We start from the raw sequence: 19587 nt of genomic DNA on the forward strand, positions 1-19587 counted from the left end.
ATCGGTTTTGAATTCTATAAAACCCAATGTTTTTGTATCTGGTAATTTTATTTTTTTTTTTTTAAATCAAACAAAATCTAATCAAGTCAAAAATGGTTTTATTTATAGCTTAATTTATAGCAGCTACTGAAGATTTAAAATTGGTAAGTTTTTCAGGTTAACCACTTATATCCACTACTCACAGAGAGTGGAAGCATTAAGGAATTTTTTTTTTAACCCATCTAACATGATTTAAAGTTTTAAATCAATTCGTTCCTTTTTCTTCGTGGAAAGTAAACATCAGATAACACAGGCACAATGGAAATATCTGTATTGAGCAGAAAATAAAGCATCCTTAGTAGCAAGTTTCCAAAAAATCCCAGCATGATGGGAAGAATCAGGCTTTGAGGTGCACAGCAGACACAAGGGAGTGTTTCTGCTCACCACCCAACCACTGGAATTTGCTTTTAAAAAGTCATTCTTTCAGTATCTTCTGGTATTGGAGACAGCAGCTGCTGCCAAACACCAAGCAACGAATGTGAATCACTTCTTCCAGGAACACCAGTGTGGTAAGGATGGGTAGTCTGGTCTCCTTATTTAGCCAGCTCAGTTCCACTGTAGTACTCTTGCTAGGGTTTTTCCAGGATCTGGTATTACCTGAAGGGCCCATGAATAACAGCCCAGGATATAAAATTTCAGCCTAAGAGTGGCCACAGTAGAATTTATAGGCTAATAAAAATAAGAAATTAACCTTCTTAGTTCCAACAGAGGACAATACTCTGCTTTGTCTCCTGCCAGCGCTGCAGGAGAGAGACCTTTCGGACTTGATCACCTTTGTAGGAAGAAATGATACGTGTTGGTGCACAGCGTGAAACCCAGAGCCAAGGATCGAAGACATTTAAAAGAACCTTTGTCCTGCTTCTGTTCAGGTTGAGAGCGAGAGTGCAGCAATTTCCTTTGCTGATACAAAATACTTGCCCTTTCTGTCAGTGAGATTATGACCAGAAGAAAACTTGGATTAATCGCTGCTTTTTCACATCACTGTGGCACCCCGGGCACTTCTTCACCATCTATATAAATAAATGAACAAAATACATAGATAATATATTAAATTTCTCTGTCAAGTTTGTTATTGTCCAGTATGAACTATAAGCCACGCTAGTCATTTGACAGTCCCCAAGATATCGTACCTACTATTTTTAAATGCAGTGTTACTGTTCAGTCAGTTATTTAACTGCTAGTAATACAAAGGAAGAAAAAGAAAGTCTCACAGTACAGTAACAACAAACTTTTTACAGCAGTTGTCTCAGATCAACTACAGCAATGACATACCTGGAACACTGAAATACAGGAACAAGGAAATACAGAGCTTGCAAGAGCTGTTGTGAAGCACAGCTGTACTTGTTATTAGCAAAATCCTGTAAGATAGCTTAAGAGTTCCCTGAAATCCTGCTTCCTCTTGCACAGATGAGAAGGAAGTGATTTCCTGGGCATACCAGGACATAGGTGATACACGTGGTCATGACCAAGAGTTTTGCAGGGGAACCATGTACGTTTATTTCTTCATACCATTACACACCTTTCTCGGTTAACAGCAGAAGACTGGGCATATGAGGCAACTATTTCTCCACCCAGGTTTCAGTTTGCTTCTTCACTAATCTTAAATTTTAAGGTCTGGTCTTTAGCCATTTGACCTGCAGATGAACCCCAACCGTTCTTTTTCTATCTTGAAAATTACTAGTAAAACTAAAACGCTCTGCTTATTTCAAAAGTGAGAAAGTAAAAAATTTTCGGAAAAATTACTCTTTGTGAGCAAATCACCAGCTCAGTAGGCTAAAGTGATAGTTACCTGCATCAGTGGCACTGTGCAGGCTTCCCTGCAGTATTAAAGTTAATCATTGTAACAGAAGATGTAGACTGCAAAGTAGGTTTGAGCACCGGTATTTTGATTTTAGAAACATTAATTGAAATGCCATAAATGGAGGGGGAGAGGAAAAGTCATCTTACCTCCCCGTAAACAGTGATTTGTCAAAGAGCTCTGAAAATTTTAAGCGTAACATATAATTGTGAAATCTTATATTATTTGCCCACATTACAGATAGTCCAAATGAGAATAGACCATTTTCTCTTGGAATACTTGCAAAAAGAGCATGAATAAAAGATGCACTTAAACATTGAAAAGCAGCAAGAGACCTCTGCACAGAAAACTAAACCCAAATGCAGCGTATATTGGCAAAGTCTTGGCAAGGCTTCCCCTAATGCATTGAAAAACACCCGACGTGCACCAGCACTAATCCCTCTTAATACCCCTCCAGCTGTAGCAAATTCTGTCTGCTCCTCCAAAAGCTTCCAAAACGTTCCAAAATTATTCACTGCCTCTCGCCTCCACTAAACTATTTCAGTAAAACAACAATTTGGAAGAGACATCACAATTTGCAAAACCCAAGTCATTGCATTTTAAGTGACAGGCTGTTAGTCACTTCCTCAGAGGACAATATAGGCTAAAGAGCTTTTGGGCTGAAGAAACATAGTGAGTAACTTGTTAGCAAAGATAAAAAGATGAGTTTTCAATCCCAGCCCAGTCAGTGGTGACAAAGCCCAGTGCCATCGGATGAGACTTCAGAGCTCAGACACAACAAACATGGTTGCTCATTTCCTGCTGGTAAAGGTGCCTCTATCACAACCATGGCCCTTGTCACAAATGGAGTCAATTGTCTGTACAACCAACATGTGGGTAGGAATGCGGATGAAAGGGGTATGAGATGGTCCCTCTGGGAACGGTTTCACAGAAACGCGGAATAGCCTTCTTCCTGTTTGCCATCCTCTGCTCTCAACCAAGCTGTTCTTCCTTCTCATCTGCATGACTAGCAGAGAACAGTTTTGCCTCATCCCTGGGAGAAGCGTTTCTCTCCATCAGTCCTCAAGTAATACCCCAAACTACGAGATATTTGACTTTTCATTAACCAAACTACACTTGAATCGTGTCATAAGCAAGCTAACGTTACTGTATACTGAGAACCATTCATCATTAGAAAAGTATGCTATAAGTGAGGTAAGAAAAGGTGACGAGACCACATAGTTTCATGTTCTCCACAACAAAGACTAGAATGTCAGTCATGCTGAGCCTTGAGAGGTGCCTGAACAGTAGAGCAAAAGGTCTCAGCTGCTGAGAAGACGCTTCTTACATCCTCCACACCCAATAGTTTGTTGTTCAGAGCAAGGGGAAAAAAAAAAACATTCTTAGAAATAAGGACTTTGATGTATGTTGTCTACAGAGGAGGCAAATGGCTCATGCTGTTGGTGAAATGTTGAGCAGAAAGGCTCCAAAGGTGCACTTACGAAGGACAGGATATCCATGGTGTGTTTTCTTGAGAACTGCTAGCATATTTTGTTTGTCCTTTTTGAACAAGTGGGGCGTTAAACTGAACTAGCAAGAGGCAGGTTCAAAATGACAACGAAAAAGTGAGATGGTTCCTCACATAACGTTCGGCTAAGCTGTGAATTGCCTGCCGTACGACACGGATGACAAGTTCATTTGTGTTCAAACGGAACTAGACAATGCAATGGAAATGCATCAGAGGTTTCTTATATACAGAAACAATCTTTGGCTGAGGGATTTTTTTGTGCTGCAAATAGCTTTGGGGCCGAGAGATCACCTGGAAGAATCATCACTCATGCCTGCCACGTTCTTTTATCCTTTCCTAGCTAACCTTTTTTGGCCACTGTCAGAGACAGAACGTTGGGCTGGATGGAGCTTTACTCTGACTCAGTATGTCTGCTATTATGTTCTGATTATTTGCTTCAAATTATATCCGTCTTCCCTGATCTTTACAAATTCTAAGACTGTATTTACCTCACAGGGCTGTGGTGTGCTACCACAAAGCAAAGCTCTGATTCACCTTGCTAAGAAAAACACGGATATTTTCTTTCCCTGCCATCACCTGATACAACGTGGGATGAAGTTTCAACTATAACTAGGCAAGATGATTCAGGTAAGTGGCAAATATAGAAGCCATTAATAACAAATGACCCATGGGAAATGGCTCATTTCCTCAATCATGGCTTTGTACTAGAAATCTGAATAGAACAGGAGGAATACTTCAAGTTGGAAGGGACTTACAGTGATCACCTAGTCCAACTGCCTGACCACTTCAGGGCTGAACAAAAGTTAAAGCGTATTATTAAGGGCATTGAGGTATCAACCACCTCTCCAGGAAGCCTATTCCAGCGTTTGACCCTCTTGGTAAAGAAATGTTTCCTAATCTCTAGTTGGAACATCCCCTGGCAGCTTTGAATGGCTCCCACTCTTCCTGCCACTGGATCCCAGGGAGAAGAGGTCAGCACCTCCCTCTCCACATCCCCTCCTTGGGAAGCTGGGGAGAGAAATAAGGTCACCCCTCAGCCTCCTTTCTCCAAACTAGACAAACCCAAAGTCCTCAGCCACTCCTCCTAGGACGTGCCTTCCAGGCCTTCCACCAGCTTTGTGGCTCTCCTCTGGATGCATTCAAGTACCTGAATCTGAAATACAGTCTGATCTAGTAGACCAGACCATTTTAATCCCCAGACTAAGAGTTGCGCAATCAGATAAATGAGCAATTAAAAAAATTTTAGGCTGAGCAGGTTCTGCAGTTCTGCGATTTATCTATGAACTATGAAAATGCACATTAACTTGGCATTAAGGAGAAAACCAGACCTCAGAATCACCAATTTCGAGACAAAAAACACAGAACAGGGCAGTACAGTTGCTCAATATACAACAGTCCTAATTTTGTGGATTCTTAAGCTGATGAAACAACAATTACAAGATAAATCTTACTGGCAAAAGGGGAGAGTTTTTCCCCAGACATTTATAAGGTAAAAATTTGTGGGCTGAGACAACATGATCTCCCTGTGGGATGATAAATACTTACCTAATGAAAAAAACTCCCCGGGGAGCTCATTCTGTTCCTTAATCAACTCAAGTCTCAAGCAGCAGAGATTACAAACACATGCTAATAAAATTCTTGTCACAACTTTCTCAGAGTCTTCTCTGAAGTGCAGTATGTTGACTGTCAGATGTTGATCCCCATTATACTTCAGCATGAAAGGAACAAATGAGTATTCAGCAGTAATGTCTATTCAAGGCAATTGGTTTGACTGCCCAATCTGCAGCAAACACGAGGTGTCTTCCTTTGGGTTTCTTGTACACTCTTACGTATATTCCTTATCAGCAAATACTTTTGGATTTTAACATTTTTAAAGAAATATGGCCCAGAAGACTGAGGACAAAATTTTGTTGAACAGCTGTTCTGAATTCCCTCTAGGAGATACATGTCTGAGAACGTCAGTCTGGACATTATTCTATATTCCTCTCGGACCAAGTCTGTCTTGGTTGTTATATTTTATTTTGATGTTAGTATACTGCTTATTTTCTACACTTAGCTGACATAATTCAGTGTCTTCTTCCTGCGAAAAAGACCTTTCTCTGTAACTTGGAATGACTGATTATTTTCTACATGCTTATAGATTCACAGGTTGAAGAAATTTCTTTTCCTTCCGTCCTCTTTTTGTAGGTGCCTCCATTGATTAGTAGCCGCCTTTATCACCTATGAATGTTTAGAAAGCACTCAACTCTTGTATTAGACTTCCATTCCCAGGGCCATAGGTTATTAATACCTGGCTGCCAAATCAAATATTGGGTAAGATGCCACCAAACACATGCACTGGGGGATCGGTTACATCCTCTTACCTAAAGAATTTCCACCAGAAAAAACAAAGGACAGGATAACAGAGGAGATATCTGAGCATGAGTTTGCCTCATCTCATCGTGATAGTGCTTTAGAGTAGGGTTTCAGATGGGGAAAATTATGAAACTAAGCAAGGAAAAAAACCCACTAAAATAAAGGTTCAGATGTAGAAAAAAAAAAAATATTTTTTTCAAGTTGACTCCACAGATTGTTGCCTGCATGGCTCTAGACAGGAAAACATTTGAAGGAAGCTCAGAAGGAGCTGCAAAGATGTAAAAGAGACAGCATAAGGCAGCGGTCTGCCTCCAATCACATCGCAGAACATGGGAAGTAATGAAACAAGTGGTAAATCTTCCATCAGGATTTAGGTGTTTTCTCTGTAAACAGAGCAAGTCTGTTTCCCGGCCTGTCCACATGGTTCTCCTGAAAAGCACAAAATTCACCAGCAGTTTCAGGAAAAACCGAAACCGGTAAAGCAAGATAACCTTTAAGAACTGCTCCCAGCATGTTTTGCAGCAAGTGAAGTCACATAATGGGCATTTAAAAGGCACATCATCCTCAGATTTGCAGTTAGAGCACTGGAATCTTCCTAGAACACAGGGAGGGCGGGGAGAGGGGGAGAGAGAAAGAGAGGGAGGAAATGACTAAATTCCAGTAACTGTGAAATTCTCATGCGTACGTTTTCAGCGCAGTCCAGAAAACAATGACCATGAGCTTTACGAACTACCGCAACAGTGCAATACCTGCCCTGTTATGCTATTTCTTTTGCATGACCTCACTCAGTCTGTCGGTGCTTCAGATCCACATTTAGAAACTGAGGTTACATCCTCACTTTACAAGGAAGTTGTTGAGAAAAATCTGTAAGTTCTTAGGAAACTATTACATCATTGTGATAAAGACAATGAAGTACTTTGAGAAAACGTATGCAAGGGGCAGAAAGTACAATTTCTACTTAGCAAATCATGGTAATCATTGCACCTGAGCAAATACTGGCATGAGCCAGTCATCATTTAACGGATCATGAGCAAAATTATCACCTCTATAACGTATCTTTATTCCTAAGTATTAGAGAATTGCATCCAAAATCTCACCTATACCTACCACACTCTGGCTCCATTTCTAGGGGAAAGACAGGCACAGCTCCAGAGCCCGTGGGTGCTCTCACGTTACTGGTTTCCTTTGATACTTTGGTCTCTGGCAATTCAGGTTTGCTTTTCTGGTTAAAGCAGAAGGAGGAAATCTTTCTCTGAATTTTTTCCGGCACCTCACCCTTAGAAGTGGCCGCATCTGGTTATAAAAAAAACAAACACAACAAAACCCAACCTAGCACACAAAACAGTATAATGCAGAACACAATCCACAGACTCCACGAAACAAAATTAGCAGTAAGTTCAGTAAGTTCTCGTTGTATAAGAAGAAAACCACAATTTGAATAACTATTTTTGTTTTTTGCCATACTGGTTGGTAACAGAGGTTTCTGATACTAAACCACATCTTGTTACTGAAAGGGACTCTTTACATTGAAAGAGTTCCGTGGAAATTCTTCCTAGACAGAGTAGATCTCGATCCACTCCTGTTCCCATTTAGATGCAAAAATTCTGTCTTCACCCATAACGCACTCCACAGGTTAAAGAAAATGGCACTATAACTGATTTTTTTCGTGTTTCCTTGCACATCCCCATCTCACATTGCCTTCTGTCTTATACCTGTGTTTGGTTGGGTTTTTTTTAACACAACTTGGACGTGGCCAATTGCTTTGATCTCCCTTTAGACATCTAGTGCAGGGAGACCCTAGCCCACAGCTAAGGCTGCTGGACGCTATCACAATAATAAATAAGATTTTAAACTTCAGACAAATGTTCATTCCCAACCTTGAATGTGGCTGTTTTCTCCTTTAGTGCACCAGGTCTCCAAACTCAGAAGGTTCCCTTCACCTTGCACCTGCTGTTGCAATTGCTTCTCTCCCTCGCCACAGACCGTTCCAGTCAAATCTTTACACATCTGTTTGAACTGCTCTTTGTGATGAGGGCGCACAAACATGTAAAACCCTGTCCAAAAGAAAATACAGTCAAATGCATAGGAAAACAACTGCCTGACCATGGAAGACTCCTTGCTTTGGAGGGGAGAAATTCTTTGGAAGCTGAACAATATTAGCCATATTCCTTCAGGCTGGTGGAACACTTGATGCTTTTGTTGATTTTATAATTATGGGGTTTTCCTTGCCAGAAGACAGATGAGTATTTAGTATTAACAATAACCTCAGTTTACCTCAGTATTCTTCCGTTCTCTACAGCTAAGCATAAATACCTGTTCCAGCCCTTCACCTGACAACTGATCTAGGGAAATCAGGGATATGCAAAATATCTGAAAGGACCTGCTCAAAAGGAAATTTCTTGTTACTATTTGATTGACAAGGATTCACAACACATATACAGAAATTCTAAAAAGTCCTAATTATGACTTACTGCCAAGCACTGACAATTCTACCTCTGAGGTCAAAACATTTGCTCGGTAAAGATACTGACTTTCTGTAAGAAAGAATGCTCAGGGGGAGATCATGAGTCACGATGCCACACAGTTCATTTCCCTCCCACTCTTCACTGTGTCAAGACTAATCTGATTAGTTAATGCATAAGAAAATAAGTATTTTCAAAAATTTGGAGATTATGACATCTATTGAAGGTCAATGGAATACTTGTTTTTATTTCCTAAAGACAACAAACGAAACTACATCAGCACTTCCCAGCATACACTCTATGCATCATTTCCTGCAGGGGACTTCATGCCAGAGACATGGGAGAAGGTAGAACCGAGGTGTCACATAGCACAAGACAAGAGGGCTCCAGCAAGGCAATCAAGACCAGCATATAATTCCTTTTCTTCCTTTTTTTTTTTTTTTTTTTTTTTTAACAATAAAACCCAATTTCAAATGTTGAAAACTTGTTGCTTCCTAAATCCTTTCATCATTAAACCCATGAAAGGAAAAATATCCAAACCAAACCACTTCTGAGAAAATAAATATCAGTTTGAAATTTCCAGATTATTATGAATGATAAGGATACTCAATGATGACGCAGTTCCATAACTATTCCCAGGTAAAGTTCTGTAGAAGAACAGTGAATCAAAAGTGTGATTGCTTTTCCCAAAACCTGGAAGTGTTGTAAGAGCTTTGCACCAGGAGAGCAATCAATGGCCACAAGAACACAACTGAGTCAGTGCAACAGTCAGTGCTGTCTTTTCTAAAAAGCAATCACTTGTAGTAAGTAATTAAGGGGGGGGGGGGAAAAGGTAATGAAATCATTTGAATGAAGTTAGCTTGACTCAAGGTCAGAACTGGAATTACTGAGGTCTTATTGGATGTTTTTAATAGACAATTTCTAACTGAAAAACAGAGACAGCACTTTATAACCTTGACATTTTTTGATCTCTGACTGACACTCATTTAACACATCTTTCCTGCAGCCCCGTGTATCTGGTTTGTTAAACCAAAAGATGGGAGAGTTGAACTTTACCAATCCTTAGTTTATCCTGCCTACAAGTGGAGATTTGCAAGCTAATGACCAGTGAGAGGTTATTATTGCTCACATGAGATCACAGCACCTGCATCTTCTTCTGAACTAAATAAAAACGATTTTAAAAAAAATCCCTTACTTTGTAGGAGATGAAAATCTTCTGGCCTCTCAGTGGTGAGGGCTGCTATCACTGATATCATAGCATCATAGTTATCTGTCTTCTTGTAAGCTAACAATGCTTCATAGAAACGGCTGTAAGTGCTTTTGTTTAAAGCCCTTTTCACGTCGTTGAGGTAGGTGGCCCTGAGGACCTGGTGGTGATCTCTCCTAGAGCTTGAAGCTTTTTCAGTGTCTTGTGTTGGAGCTCGACTGGCATTCTGCCCTGAGAGACAAAGAACACACATGAGCAGGGCTTGGGGAGGAACAGAGACAAACAGGTCACTCTTCTGTATCAACTTCTTTTTTCATTCAGAAGGGGGTTCCTGGACTCCTTCAAAGTGGTAAAGCCGACACTGCCCACACAGCCACACACCTCCCTCTGGCATGGCCTCGGGCAGAGCCAAGACCTGCTCCTCGAAACGGCAACTGAGCAAATGAATTCTGGGGATTGCTTGTAGCATCTTCTGGAGTTTTTTTGATCTTTTAAAGGGTACAATGTGTCAGAGGGTCACTGAGGAATGACAAAAAGGTGACACAGAAGACGCCGTGCATGGAGATCAGCAATAAACCAGGTTTTGTGCTACTTTTTGAAGGGGTAGACGCATTTGAAACAGATGGCTTAACCAACAATGCTGGCCTGACACAGGGGCAAGTAAACTGTTGAGAGCACTGTTCCCCCCTGCCAACAGGAAAGCATAAGGTTAAACGAGAATAACTGACCTGAAATAATACACAAGAGAGCACAAGAACAATGCAGAAATATAAGGGAAGGTGGGAGCAGCTGTGGACATCCTGCTAAACTCCACGCGGGCTTCTGTTCAAAATGCAAGTCTTTGGTTTCTGATACGTTTTAGAGGAAAAAGTTCTCTTTTGCTTATTAAAGGAATGCAAATAAGGATGAAGTATAATACAAAAAATTGATTGAAATTAACCAGCCATATCTTTGGGTATTTAGATTTTTATTCTTCACTAAAGAACTTTTAAAAAAAATTCAAGAGAACAATGAACTTTTAAAAGATGGGCTTAGTTCAACTTCCTGAAAGGGGAAAAACATGGGTGTGAATTTTATAATCTGTATCTTCTACTGCATATCATACAGCTTTCTGACACTTTCATGGGAGCGTACCCTACTTAGGGAGCGAGCCACAGAAATAATGCATGCATTTATTGCTATTATTCTCTCAATTACTTTAGTGGAAACAAGGTCTGTGAAAATCAATCTCATGACCTCAGGACAAAATAATTACTAAAGATTCTGTTTTGTGCAAATGTTCTTAAAATACAAAACAAAACAGGAAAAGAAATCAAAAGAAACAATATGGCTTCATACATGAAAAGCTTTTAAAGCCTCCAGGAAACATTGGCTTTTTATTTATACTTTTTTAAGAAAAAGGATTAGCCTCTGACTATTCTTTACTCTCTAAAGAAAGACTTCTAAGCTGTCAACTATCCTACTCATTTCCTTGTGAGAAACACAGAAAATTCCCAGCTGTTCTCAGGAAGATCTGCTATCAAATCATAACTGAGCCTTTGACTTCAAAGACAAATACCGGACAGCATGAGATTAGAGGGATGCATTCACAGACTACATGCAATTGTGAGAATACATTTACTAGTCTGTTTCTGCAGAAAAAAACAGACCGTTCGCATTAGGAGGGTACACATTACCAATAATAAAAGCGGAACAGTTTTCTTCTTCATACCTGGATTCATACTGACCTGATCTAAAACTGCATTCCCTAAACGGCTCTCTTTTATGAACCCTGGACAAACAGAAGCCCAGCAGTCTTGTGTCACCCTTTCTCTCATTGACTTATGCCAGGTCAGTCTCTAGCACAAACTTTTCGCTTTAGCCGGTTTCTTTCATATTCACCTTGATCTAATTTATTGTCTTTTGTGTTTCCTTTTGTACAATCCTTGCTGAAAATTACCATCACTCCTACCTACTGATAGTGAGCCACTGTGCGAGGTGAACACAAAAAACATTGGTTCCCACCAGAAGAATTTACAGTGATGAAATAAAACATAACATGTATTACCTTGGGACTGTGTTTTTATTTAACATGAAGGGTACCTGCACTATTCAGTCCTGTCGTCAAGTGGAATCCTCCCTGGTTCAAGTGGAGCCCAGGGTTTAGCTGAGCGCACGAGTCCTTTGAGAATGCTGTTTTCTGCTGACTCTGCTTTTCTTCTGTTAAATCAGACCAGTCCATTAACAGTGAACTTAGGGAAGAATGAACACAGAATGGTGCATTTTAAAGTACACCATTCTATGCTGAAAACACCTGAAGATGTAGATGTATTTCTCTGATAAGAGGGGATGAGCTAACACCCTGCTTTTTTTAGGACTTCATTGTTGCAGAGTTTCCAAGATTTCACAAGCAATGTGAGGACATGGTTACCCTCTATGCGCTGTTCTGGTGCCACTATGTGGGTAGCAAAGAAGACAGAGGAATAAACGCAACGTTTTTAAATCCACAGATCAGATTCAAGGTTCAAATAGATCTGTAAAATCCCCTTTTGAAATAAAATGGCATCATTACTAACTATGCAGTAACTAATGCTCAGGCATCCGTGTGCGCTTCTGGGAAGGCAGAAAAGAGGATCATGCAGAGCAGACACTTAGCTCAATATTGACTGAACTAAGCTGCTTTCCACACTTATATTTCTACATATTAGATGTGTCTTGCTCTACAATTGGACAACGTCCATCAAACGATACAACTGCCCGCACAGTGCTGTAACAAGCTCCTTACCTATTTTCTTGGCCAGTATCTCTCTCTCTTCCCGCAGGAGGCTGTGCTCAGGTTTGTAGCCACAGCCCACTCCAGTCAGATTGCAACAGGCTTCATCAAACTGTTTTTTATGCTGAGGTCGAACGAACTGGTAAAATTCTTTCATTAGAGAGAGGGAAGGGGGTGGGGGGACAAAAATCAGTCCACAACAGGTAATAAATGCAATAAATGCCACAGAAACCTACATTGACAGGACTTCTAGCTTAGGTAACGTGAAGATAAAAGAGTGCTGTTAAATAACTTAAAATCTAAATGTCGTTATCCAATATTTATACAATAAGCATGCTTATAAGATACACAAAGATCACCTATGATGCAAACTTCCAACAATATTATTACCAGTAGGTAATAACGGCAATTTTTTTTCACCGTGAATATGACAGCTTACCTCTTGGTGAAACAGGTATTTGGAGCAAAAGGTCACGAACTACCTCATAAACCGTGGGGTCAAAGTATCTGCTAAGCTGATACTTTGCATAACTGATATACTGTTAATTTTACACCTCATCTTTGTTACCTACCATGAAATACTTGCCAACCAAAAGCCTAAACACCAAATGAACTTTAGATTTCAGGTGCCTGTCACTTTTGAAAACTAGACTTAGGCCTTAATTTGGCAATCAAATATGTTCTTATTTATATACTAAGATCAGCAAATTGAGAAATAGACTGTGGCTACTATTAGTACTAAGTACTCATACTCAGCTTCTCATTCCTTAACCTTAAAATTAACCTTAAACAATTTACAAGACGTATAACTACGCTTCTTTATTTTAGTAGATGAAAAAAGTCAAAGAAAAATCTGCCCATTTGCTCACAAGTTGAGAGGGAAATGAAAATTCCCAGAGAAAAGACTATGTTAACATGAAGAAACGTTGGTGGTAGTCCCGTTCCTGTCAATGCAATTGCTAGAAGCCAAGAAAATACCAGCTAAACCAGTGAACTATCCATGCTTGCCCAGATCGCTTGCTTTAACTCACCATTATTTAAATAGAAAATTTCTCTAGATACTCTGTTTACTTACTTACTGCTTTAACACTTAGGAGTGCATCTATCCAACTCACACAACCGCACTCTTGATCTTACCTCCTAAATCACAGGGAATAAGCTATACTACTTTTAGGCAAAGTTTAAAATAACACAAGCTTCCACGGAAAGTGATTTTTTTTCCAGGCCTGTCGAGATGCAAACTAACATATGATAATAAAATTGAGAAGATTTTTCTGTGTGATCTGGGGATATAAAGTGATGAAGGTTAATGATTATCATCCTGATTGACCTGTATTTCAAATCTAAAACACCTCTGAAATACCCAAGTTTATTTAAAAGACAAAGGTCACGACATACAAATATACTAGGGAGGCTGTCATACCTCGTAACAAGATATGCTTTTTTTCATCCTCTATAAAGAGGGAGCTCATTTGAGACAACATAGCAGGGAAGTCATCTGTCTTCTTGTAGTGCTGAAGAGCCTTAGAGAAGAGATCATAGTTTTGTTGGCTTAGGGTCTCCTTCACTGTTGCGATGTACAAGGTAGCTCGGGCCTTCTTTGGCTCCGTCAGATCTGCTTTCTTATCAGCTTGCTGCGAAGACAGGACGACTTTTCAGTAAAGAGTATGACTTGAGGAGTCATTCTCACATGAATTCAGATGGAAGCAATATATTTACAATTCTGCCAGCAAATGGAACAATGAATACTTTCAACAAACAGGTTGCAATTATGGCAGTCACCCCCATATCCATGTGTTATTTCAAAAAAAAACCAAAACACAACCCCAAAAAACCAAACAAACAAAAAAAAACACCAAAAAACCCAGCTTCAGCGCCACAGAATAAACACAAATCTAACTATCTAACTGGCCTACCTCCAATTAACTGAAAAAGAAAAAAATCTCTGAAGCAGGAGATACAGAGAACAGAAGGTGTTAAAGCATTCTGGTTCCTTTAAGACATTTCTTGAAGACACTATACACATAAGCAAGTTAGATTACTCTCTCCTGGGAAATGTTCTTCTACAGTCACAAGCAGCAGGGACTTGATATGGATTCAGAACAACCTCTCCCTTATCAAAGTGACTGTGCGTTACAATGTGCTCACACCCTTTGAACATGTGCGCTGTTGGATCCTTGTCACATATCTTCATGACAAAAAACTGTCACTGGGACAATCCCGAGGCACAAGTATATCGTTAATTTCCCCAGATGATTATTATATCTATTGCTAAAACATTAATCCAACATCTGTGAGCGTTCATTCCCTCACAGAAGAGGAGTGATGCTATTCACCGCCTCTGCTGACAAAACTGACTGCTTCAGAGGAATATTCCTAGAGAAGGCAGCCAAGTCTCGTTGCACAATTCTATTCTTAGGAGAAGGCTTAATTAAGAGAAATGATATTAACTCCAAAACTTGAGGGCAAGGCTGACTCATCATGACATCAGAGAGCAACAAACTGCAAACATAACCTTCTGCAATGAACCTGCTCCCTTCCTCAAACCTTGGATATTATCAGCTTCAGGATCTGCAACTGCTTTTATTGTTTTCATTTGCTAGGTGACAGAGTCTGACAGACAGACAGCACCCAGTTAGGACAGTACCTAGGACAACTACTGGCACACACAATCACCCAGGGGATTCTCATGACTTTATCGTGACTTTTAAGCAACTAGCCACATAAGGAGTTAGCTGAATTTGTTGTGTAACGCACAACAATGATGCACCACAGGTGGGGTTAAGATGTGACTGCTTACCCAAACAAAACTGGTCAGTTATACCATTTGAGGCTCTACCAGCAGCTGGACTAGATGGTCATTGTAGGTCCCTTCCAACTGAACTATTCTATTCTAATCAAAAAGAATAAATCACCCACTGCACCTGGTCAATGTCAGAAAACCACAGAATCATAGAATGTGTTGGGTTGGAAGGGACCTCTAAAGGCCATCTAGTCCAACGCCCCTGCAGTGAGCAGGGACATCTTTCACTAGATCAGGCTGCTCAGCCTCATCAAGCCTGGCCTTGAATGTCTCCAGGGATGGGGCCTCCCCCACCTCTGTGGGCAACCGGTTCCAGTGTTTCACCACCCTCATTGTAAAGAACTTCTTCCTAATGTCTAATCTAAACCTGCCCTGCTCTAGTTTAGAACCATTGCCCCTCGTCCTATTGGTACATGCCCTTGCAAACAGCCCCTCCCCAGCTTTTTCACAGGCCCCCTTCAGGTACTGGAAGGCCACTATAAGGTCTCCCTGGAGCCTTCTCTTCTCCAGCCTGAACAACCCCAACTCTCTCAGCCTGTCCTCATAGCAGAGGTGCTCCAGCCCTCTGACAATTGTTTTCACCTACTAGCCCTACCTAGACCAGTGCTTGATTGAGTCTGTGATGCCTAGATTTGAGAAAGAGCATGACAGAAACAGATTTCAGATGTGCATCGATGAATATTTACAATTTGGAGAAAAAACATAATTGTTCTGGCATCAGTCATCTCTCTGCCTGTGAATTTCCAATTCAAATTAAAGCAGTCTGTAGATCAAAGGGGTGGCACAGACACATGAAAACACATACTGTATTGCTGACTAGCTTTATTTTCTTCCTTCCTCCTTTCTGTTCATCTGTTAACCGCTTCTCATACTGAAGGGAAAGTGTTGACAAAAGTTGTGCCTGTGAAGATTAAAAGAAAAGAAGAAAGGTCCATAAAAATGCTTGTCAAAGTTACTGTCCATTTAATTTATCCATTTCCAGTAGTAAAGCTTGTTAACCCAGTTTGTGACACCATTCAAGAAAGTGAAACAAGTCAACCTAATTATTGCAACAGAGCCTGGGACACATAAGTGTTTCTAGAGCGGAATCACTTACTGGACAAATCAGAAAGACAGATCAAAACAGAGGAAATTAAAGACACAGTTGGTCTTGAGGGTGCAGCTTTCCGATTAAGCAAACCTGGACTTAGAGCTAACTGTTTCAGGGCAGTCCTAGGAGTGTACACATACCTGTGCGTAACTGATGCCTCACATACCCCTCCGCTTTCCTGCCTGGAAGTACTTCTGAAGAAAACCTCTAACAGGCTTTTTTCTTGGGGTACTGAAAAGGGAAGCCTGCACAGTCTCGTAGAAAACACCAGGGCAGATAGGGTGAGACAGTATCAGAAACACCTGTGGCTTGACAAGCTCTTTAGCATCTCCCATTCCCAGTAACAAAGAATCGCACTTGTACCGCAGTGACTGGGAACTTTGGTATACTCAAAGCTTCAAAAGAGAAACTGAGCGGGCATAAAAGGATTGGAATTTCTTAATAGCAGAGTCTCCACTATTAGACCAAGCAAGTATCAACCATATTAAAAACAATCACCTAAGTAACAGAAGAAACTGTGGGCCAGCCCCATACTGCCAGTTGATGTCTACACACCGGTTGAGAAAGCAGGTATGTGAAGTGATTCATTTCTTTGCTCTTACACAATAAAAGAATTTCATAGCAAGTATGTGACTATCAGTGCATTTACAAAATACTGTTTGTGAGAGGAACCAGAGAAACCTAACAGTACCCTCATATTCCACTGTGACTTCTAAATACGCCTATTCAGATCACAGGGCTTCAGAGTCAAATTAAACTAACTACAACAAAAACACCACCACTAAAAATAAACAAGCCCCTACGCCAATCACCTCAGTTTTGCCAGTTTGTAGAGTTAGTTGCTGATACTGAGAAATACAACCTTCAGTGCACTCATAACACTGCCTGACCATGACTTAAGTGCACATTTAAATGTATTTTATTTAAGCATCAGGTAACAGAATGAAGAATTGGAATACAAGCGGCAAGCCAAGCATTTATGATACATGCAATGAGTCAGAAAAGCGATCAAAAACATCATCTTAATCCTGAATGATGTAAAGGCACCACCTTGGATAGCATGACTCAGAAGAAATAAGGCTTCTGAAAGACAAGTTTCCATAAAGGCATCTCTCACAAGGCAAACCGATTAAGGGGAACTGCCAAATCATTATTTTTAAATGGATTGAGAAACTATTTCTTGTATTTTGATTTTTTATTTTGAGGTGACAAAGGCTTCTTTTCTTCTTTTTCACCGCAAGCAAATTGTTTCAGAATGACAGCAGCTAAATTTCCTTTATTTAGGGAACAAGGGGACAGGATAACCTTGATAAAAGAAAAAATGGTAACACAGATACTATGATGGATGGTGAAGAATGATATGAAAGCACACCAACCCTATTATCAGTCCAAATCCAGTGCTTATTAAAATCAGCTCAATGCTAGACTCATAATGAAAGAGGCACGGCATGTCTCAGGACTACACTCCCCAGATCTTCTCCGGTGCCAGAGGTCACCAATTAGGGGCAGCACAGGATGACACCACAGTTCTCTGCAAGCTACAGATGAGTCATAATGCCAAATATAGAAAGCGGATACGAGGTGACTCACTGCCAAGCTATTAGGACCATCAACTTATCTGAGTTAAGGAAACGCTGAAGTATGCCAAAAGCAGTGCAGCTGTGTTAACAAGATACTGTAGTTGACTTACCAAGACCCTGGAGATGTGCCAAGCTTTCCAAAGAATAAGTCCTGGTGTCTATGCCATGGTGGCCCATGGGTGATGGAGCCGATTTCTCAAGCAGACGCATACAAGTTCCCCAGATACTCCTTACAGCTCCACACTTTCCCTCAGGCACTCTTCCCCTAAGCAAACTGCAATCTATTGCAACAGGCATTCCTGGAGTCCACATACTAGTCACCAGCCAAACTGAGTGTGCAAGCCAGCACTGCTGATGGTAGCCAGGTAAGGGAGCTACCCCACCAATGACTGCAAACAGGGATTTTAGGAAAGCAAGAACACCACAGACTAATCACTGATGCGCTGATCACAGTAAGTTTTTCTTGAAAGAGGGTTGAACTGGTACTCTTAAACCAACGCCAAACTCATTTTGCTTGAGAGCCTATATGTTTTACTTATAGGCAAGTGTTTTGCTACACCATCGCCATTACCTTTTCCTCTCCTGACAAGTCACTTTCCTCCTCTGCATCTTCACTGCTCTTCTCATTGCGTTCCAATGCATCCAAGAGCCCAATACATTGTCTTCTAGGCGAGACCAGCTCTTGTTCATATTCCATGCATAGGCTGGATGCTCCATCTGCATTTACTGGCATCATAGCATAATACAGATGACAAATTAGCATTCCAAATTATCTCTTGCATTTTCTTTGATTTAGCAATACCTCAAAATCTTAAGTAGCAATCCACACAGATGTGTTGGTTTAATCCTCCACATCTTGCAAAATTGCATTATATGACTTAGTAAGAAAATTGCTTTGGTTAATCACTCCCAAAATTGCTCAAGTGTTCGTTACCACAACCCGGTGGACTTCTCTAAAACTTCTTCTTAAGTGGTAGTCATATTTAACTTCAAAAAGGTTTAGGATCAATGGGAAAAAAAAGCGCCTTATTCCAAGAGTTGTCTGTGTTTAACTACTTTAGCTTTATGGATTTCCCCAAAATTGAGCTCCTGTTTTTAAGAAATCCTGGCATGAAATAGGATTCATTATTTTTAAACAGAACAAGTTTTTTTAAGCCTACAATTTCCACAGTCACCCTCAGGCCCCAAGAATACATATTCTCACTCATCAGGATCCAGGTATATTTGGTTTTAAATATAAGAATTTAGAGCTGTAGGTAGCATTAAGTTAGTATCAGTTTGCTACTTCTAAAAGGCATTCTCTTCAAAATATATTTCCACTATTTTGTGAAATGACTTCAAGAGAGTCAATTTCTAAGACTAGTCACTATTTTGAGAAGAACAGAAGTATATTAAGCTATAAATTAAAAAGTTAGTCCAATAAATTCTTTAGCCAAAACTATGATTACAGGTGCGGTTTGATGTTACAGCTAATGCAATGCAACTAAATATCTGTATCAAAAGAGGCAAGAGCTTCTTCCCTTTACCTCCAGTCACACATTCCAGCCCATCCTCTGAGATAGATCTACCAGTCACAGAGGTGAAAGGGAAACTGGTTCAGCAAGCTCATCTGACTTGCTCCGCAGTTGCACAATAGATGGATTCAAATCGAGGGAAGGACCATAAGTGCACAGTTGAAAATTGAGGGAGGAAAAAAGCGGTGGCCAAAGCGATCTCTTTCAATGACAACCTGCAGTAACACTGGCTTAGATGTAATGGGAAATCACCCTCACACTCAGTCATAACTGTTTTGGAACCACAGTTGTAAAAACAACTTTATTGTTCTGTTACAAAACAGCAAGCAATCTAGAGTGGAACATTCTGAAAGAACATCTGACATAAGAAATACTTTATTCTTTGGTATTAACTAACCACAAATTTTAAAATACTATTTTCTTCCAAAGTCAATGCCCTCTTTCTGTTTTCTTAGTCAGATTACTGTGTGAGAGTCATTT

The 19587-nt window shown here is 40.3% G+C and overlaps 1 protein-coding gene across 4 annotated transcripts in view; it reads right to left on the reverse strand.

Moving 5' to 3' along the window:
* RTEL1 (regulator of telomere elongation helicase 1) overlaps nucleotides 1-19587 on the reverse strand; it is a 50377-nt gene continuing 30790 nt past the window's right edge. For 3 of the 4 annotated variants that reach the window (XM_054218804.1, XM_054218805.1, XM_054218803.1), the window contains 10 exons: nucleotides 18165-18319; nucleotides 15729-15824; nucleotides 13544-13754; nucleotides 12133-12270; nucleotides 11451-11567; nucleotides 9357-9599; nucleotides 7577-7753; nucleotides 6807-6992; nucleotides 6191-6294; nucleotides 1-1049 (listed from right to left, as the gene is read on the reverse strand). In XM_054218804.1, coding sequence (XP_054074779.1) covers nucleotides 975-1049; nucleotides 6191-6294; nucleotides 6807-6992; nucleotides 7577-7753; nucleotides 9357-9599; nucleotides 11451-11567; nucleotides 12133-12270; nucleotides 13544-13754; nucleotides 15729-15824; nucleotides 18165-18319 — 1502 coding nt within the window. In that variant the 3' untranslated portion in view covers nucleotides 1-974. The remainder of the gene's footprint in view (nucleotides 1050-6190; nucleotides 6295-6806; nucleotides 6993-7576; nucleotides 7754-9356; nucleotides 9600-11450; nucleotides 11568-12132; nucleotides 12271-13543; nucleotides 13755-15728; nucleotides 15825-18164; nucleotides 18320-19587) is intronic. The other variant, XM_054218806.1, reaches the window with a different exon arrangement.

Source organism: Rissa tridactyla, chromosome 12 (assembly GCF_028500815.1).
Source record: "Rissa tridactyla isolate bRisTri1 chromosome 12, bRisTri1.patW.cur.20221130, whole genome shotgun sequence".
Lineage (NCBI taxonomy): Eukaryota > Metazoa > Chordata > Aves > Charadriiformes > Laridae > Rissa > Rissa tridactyla.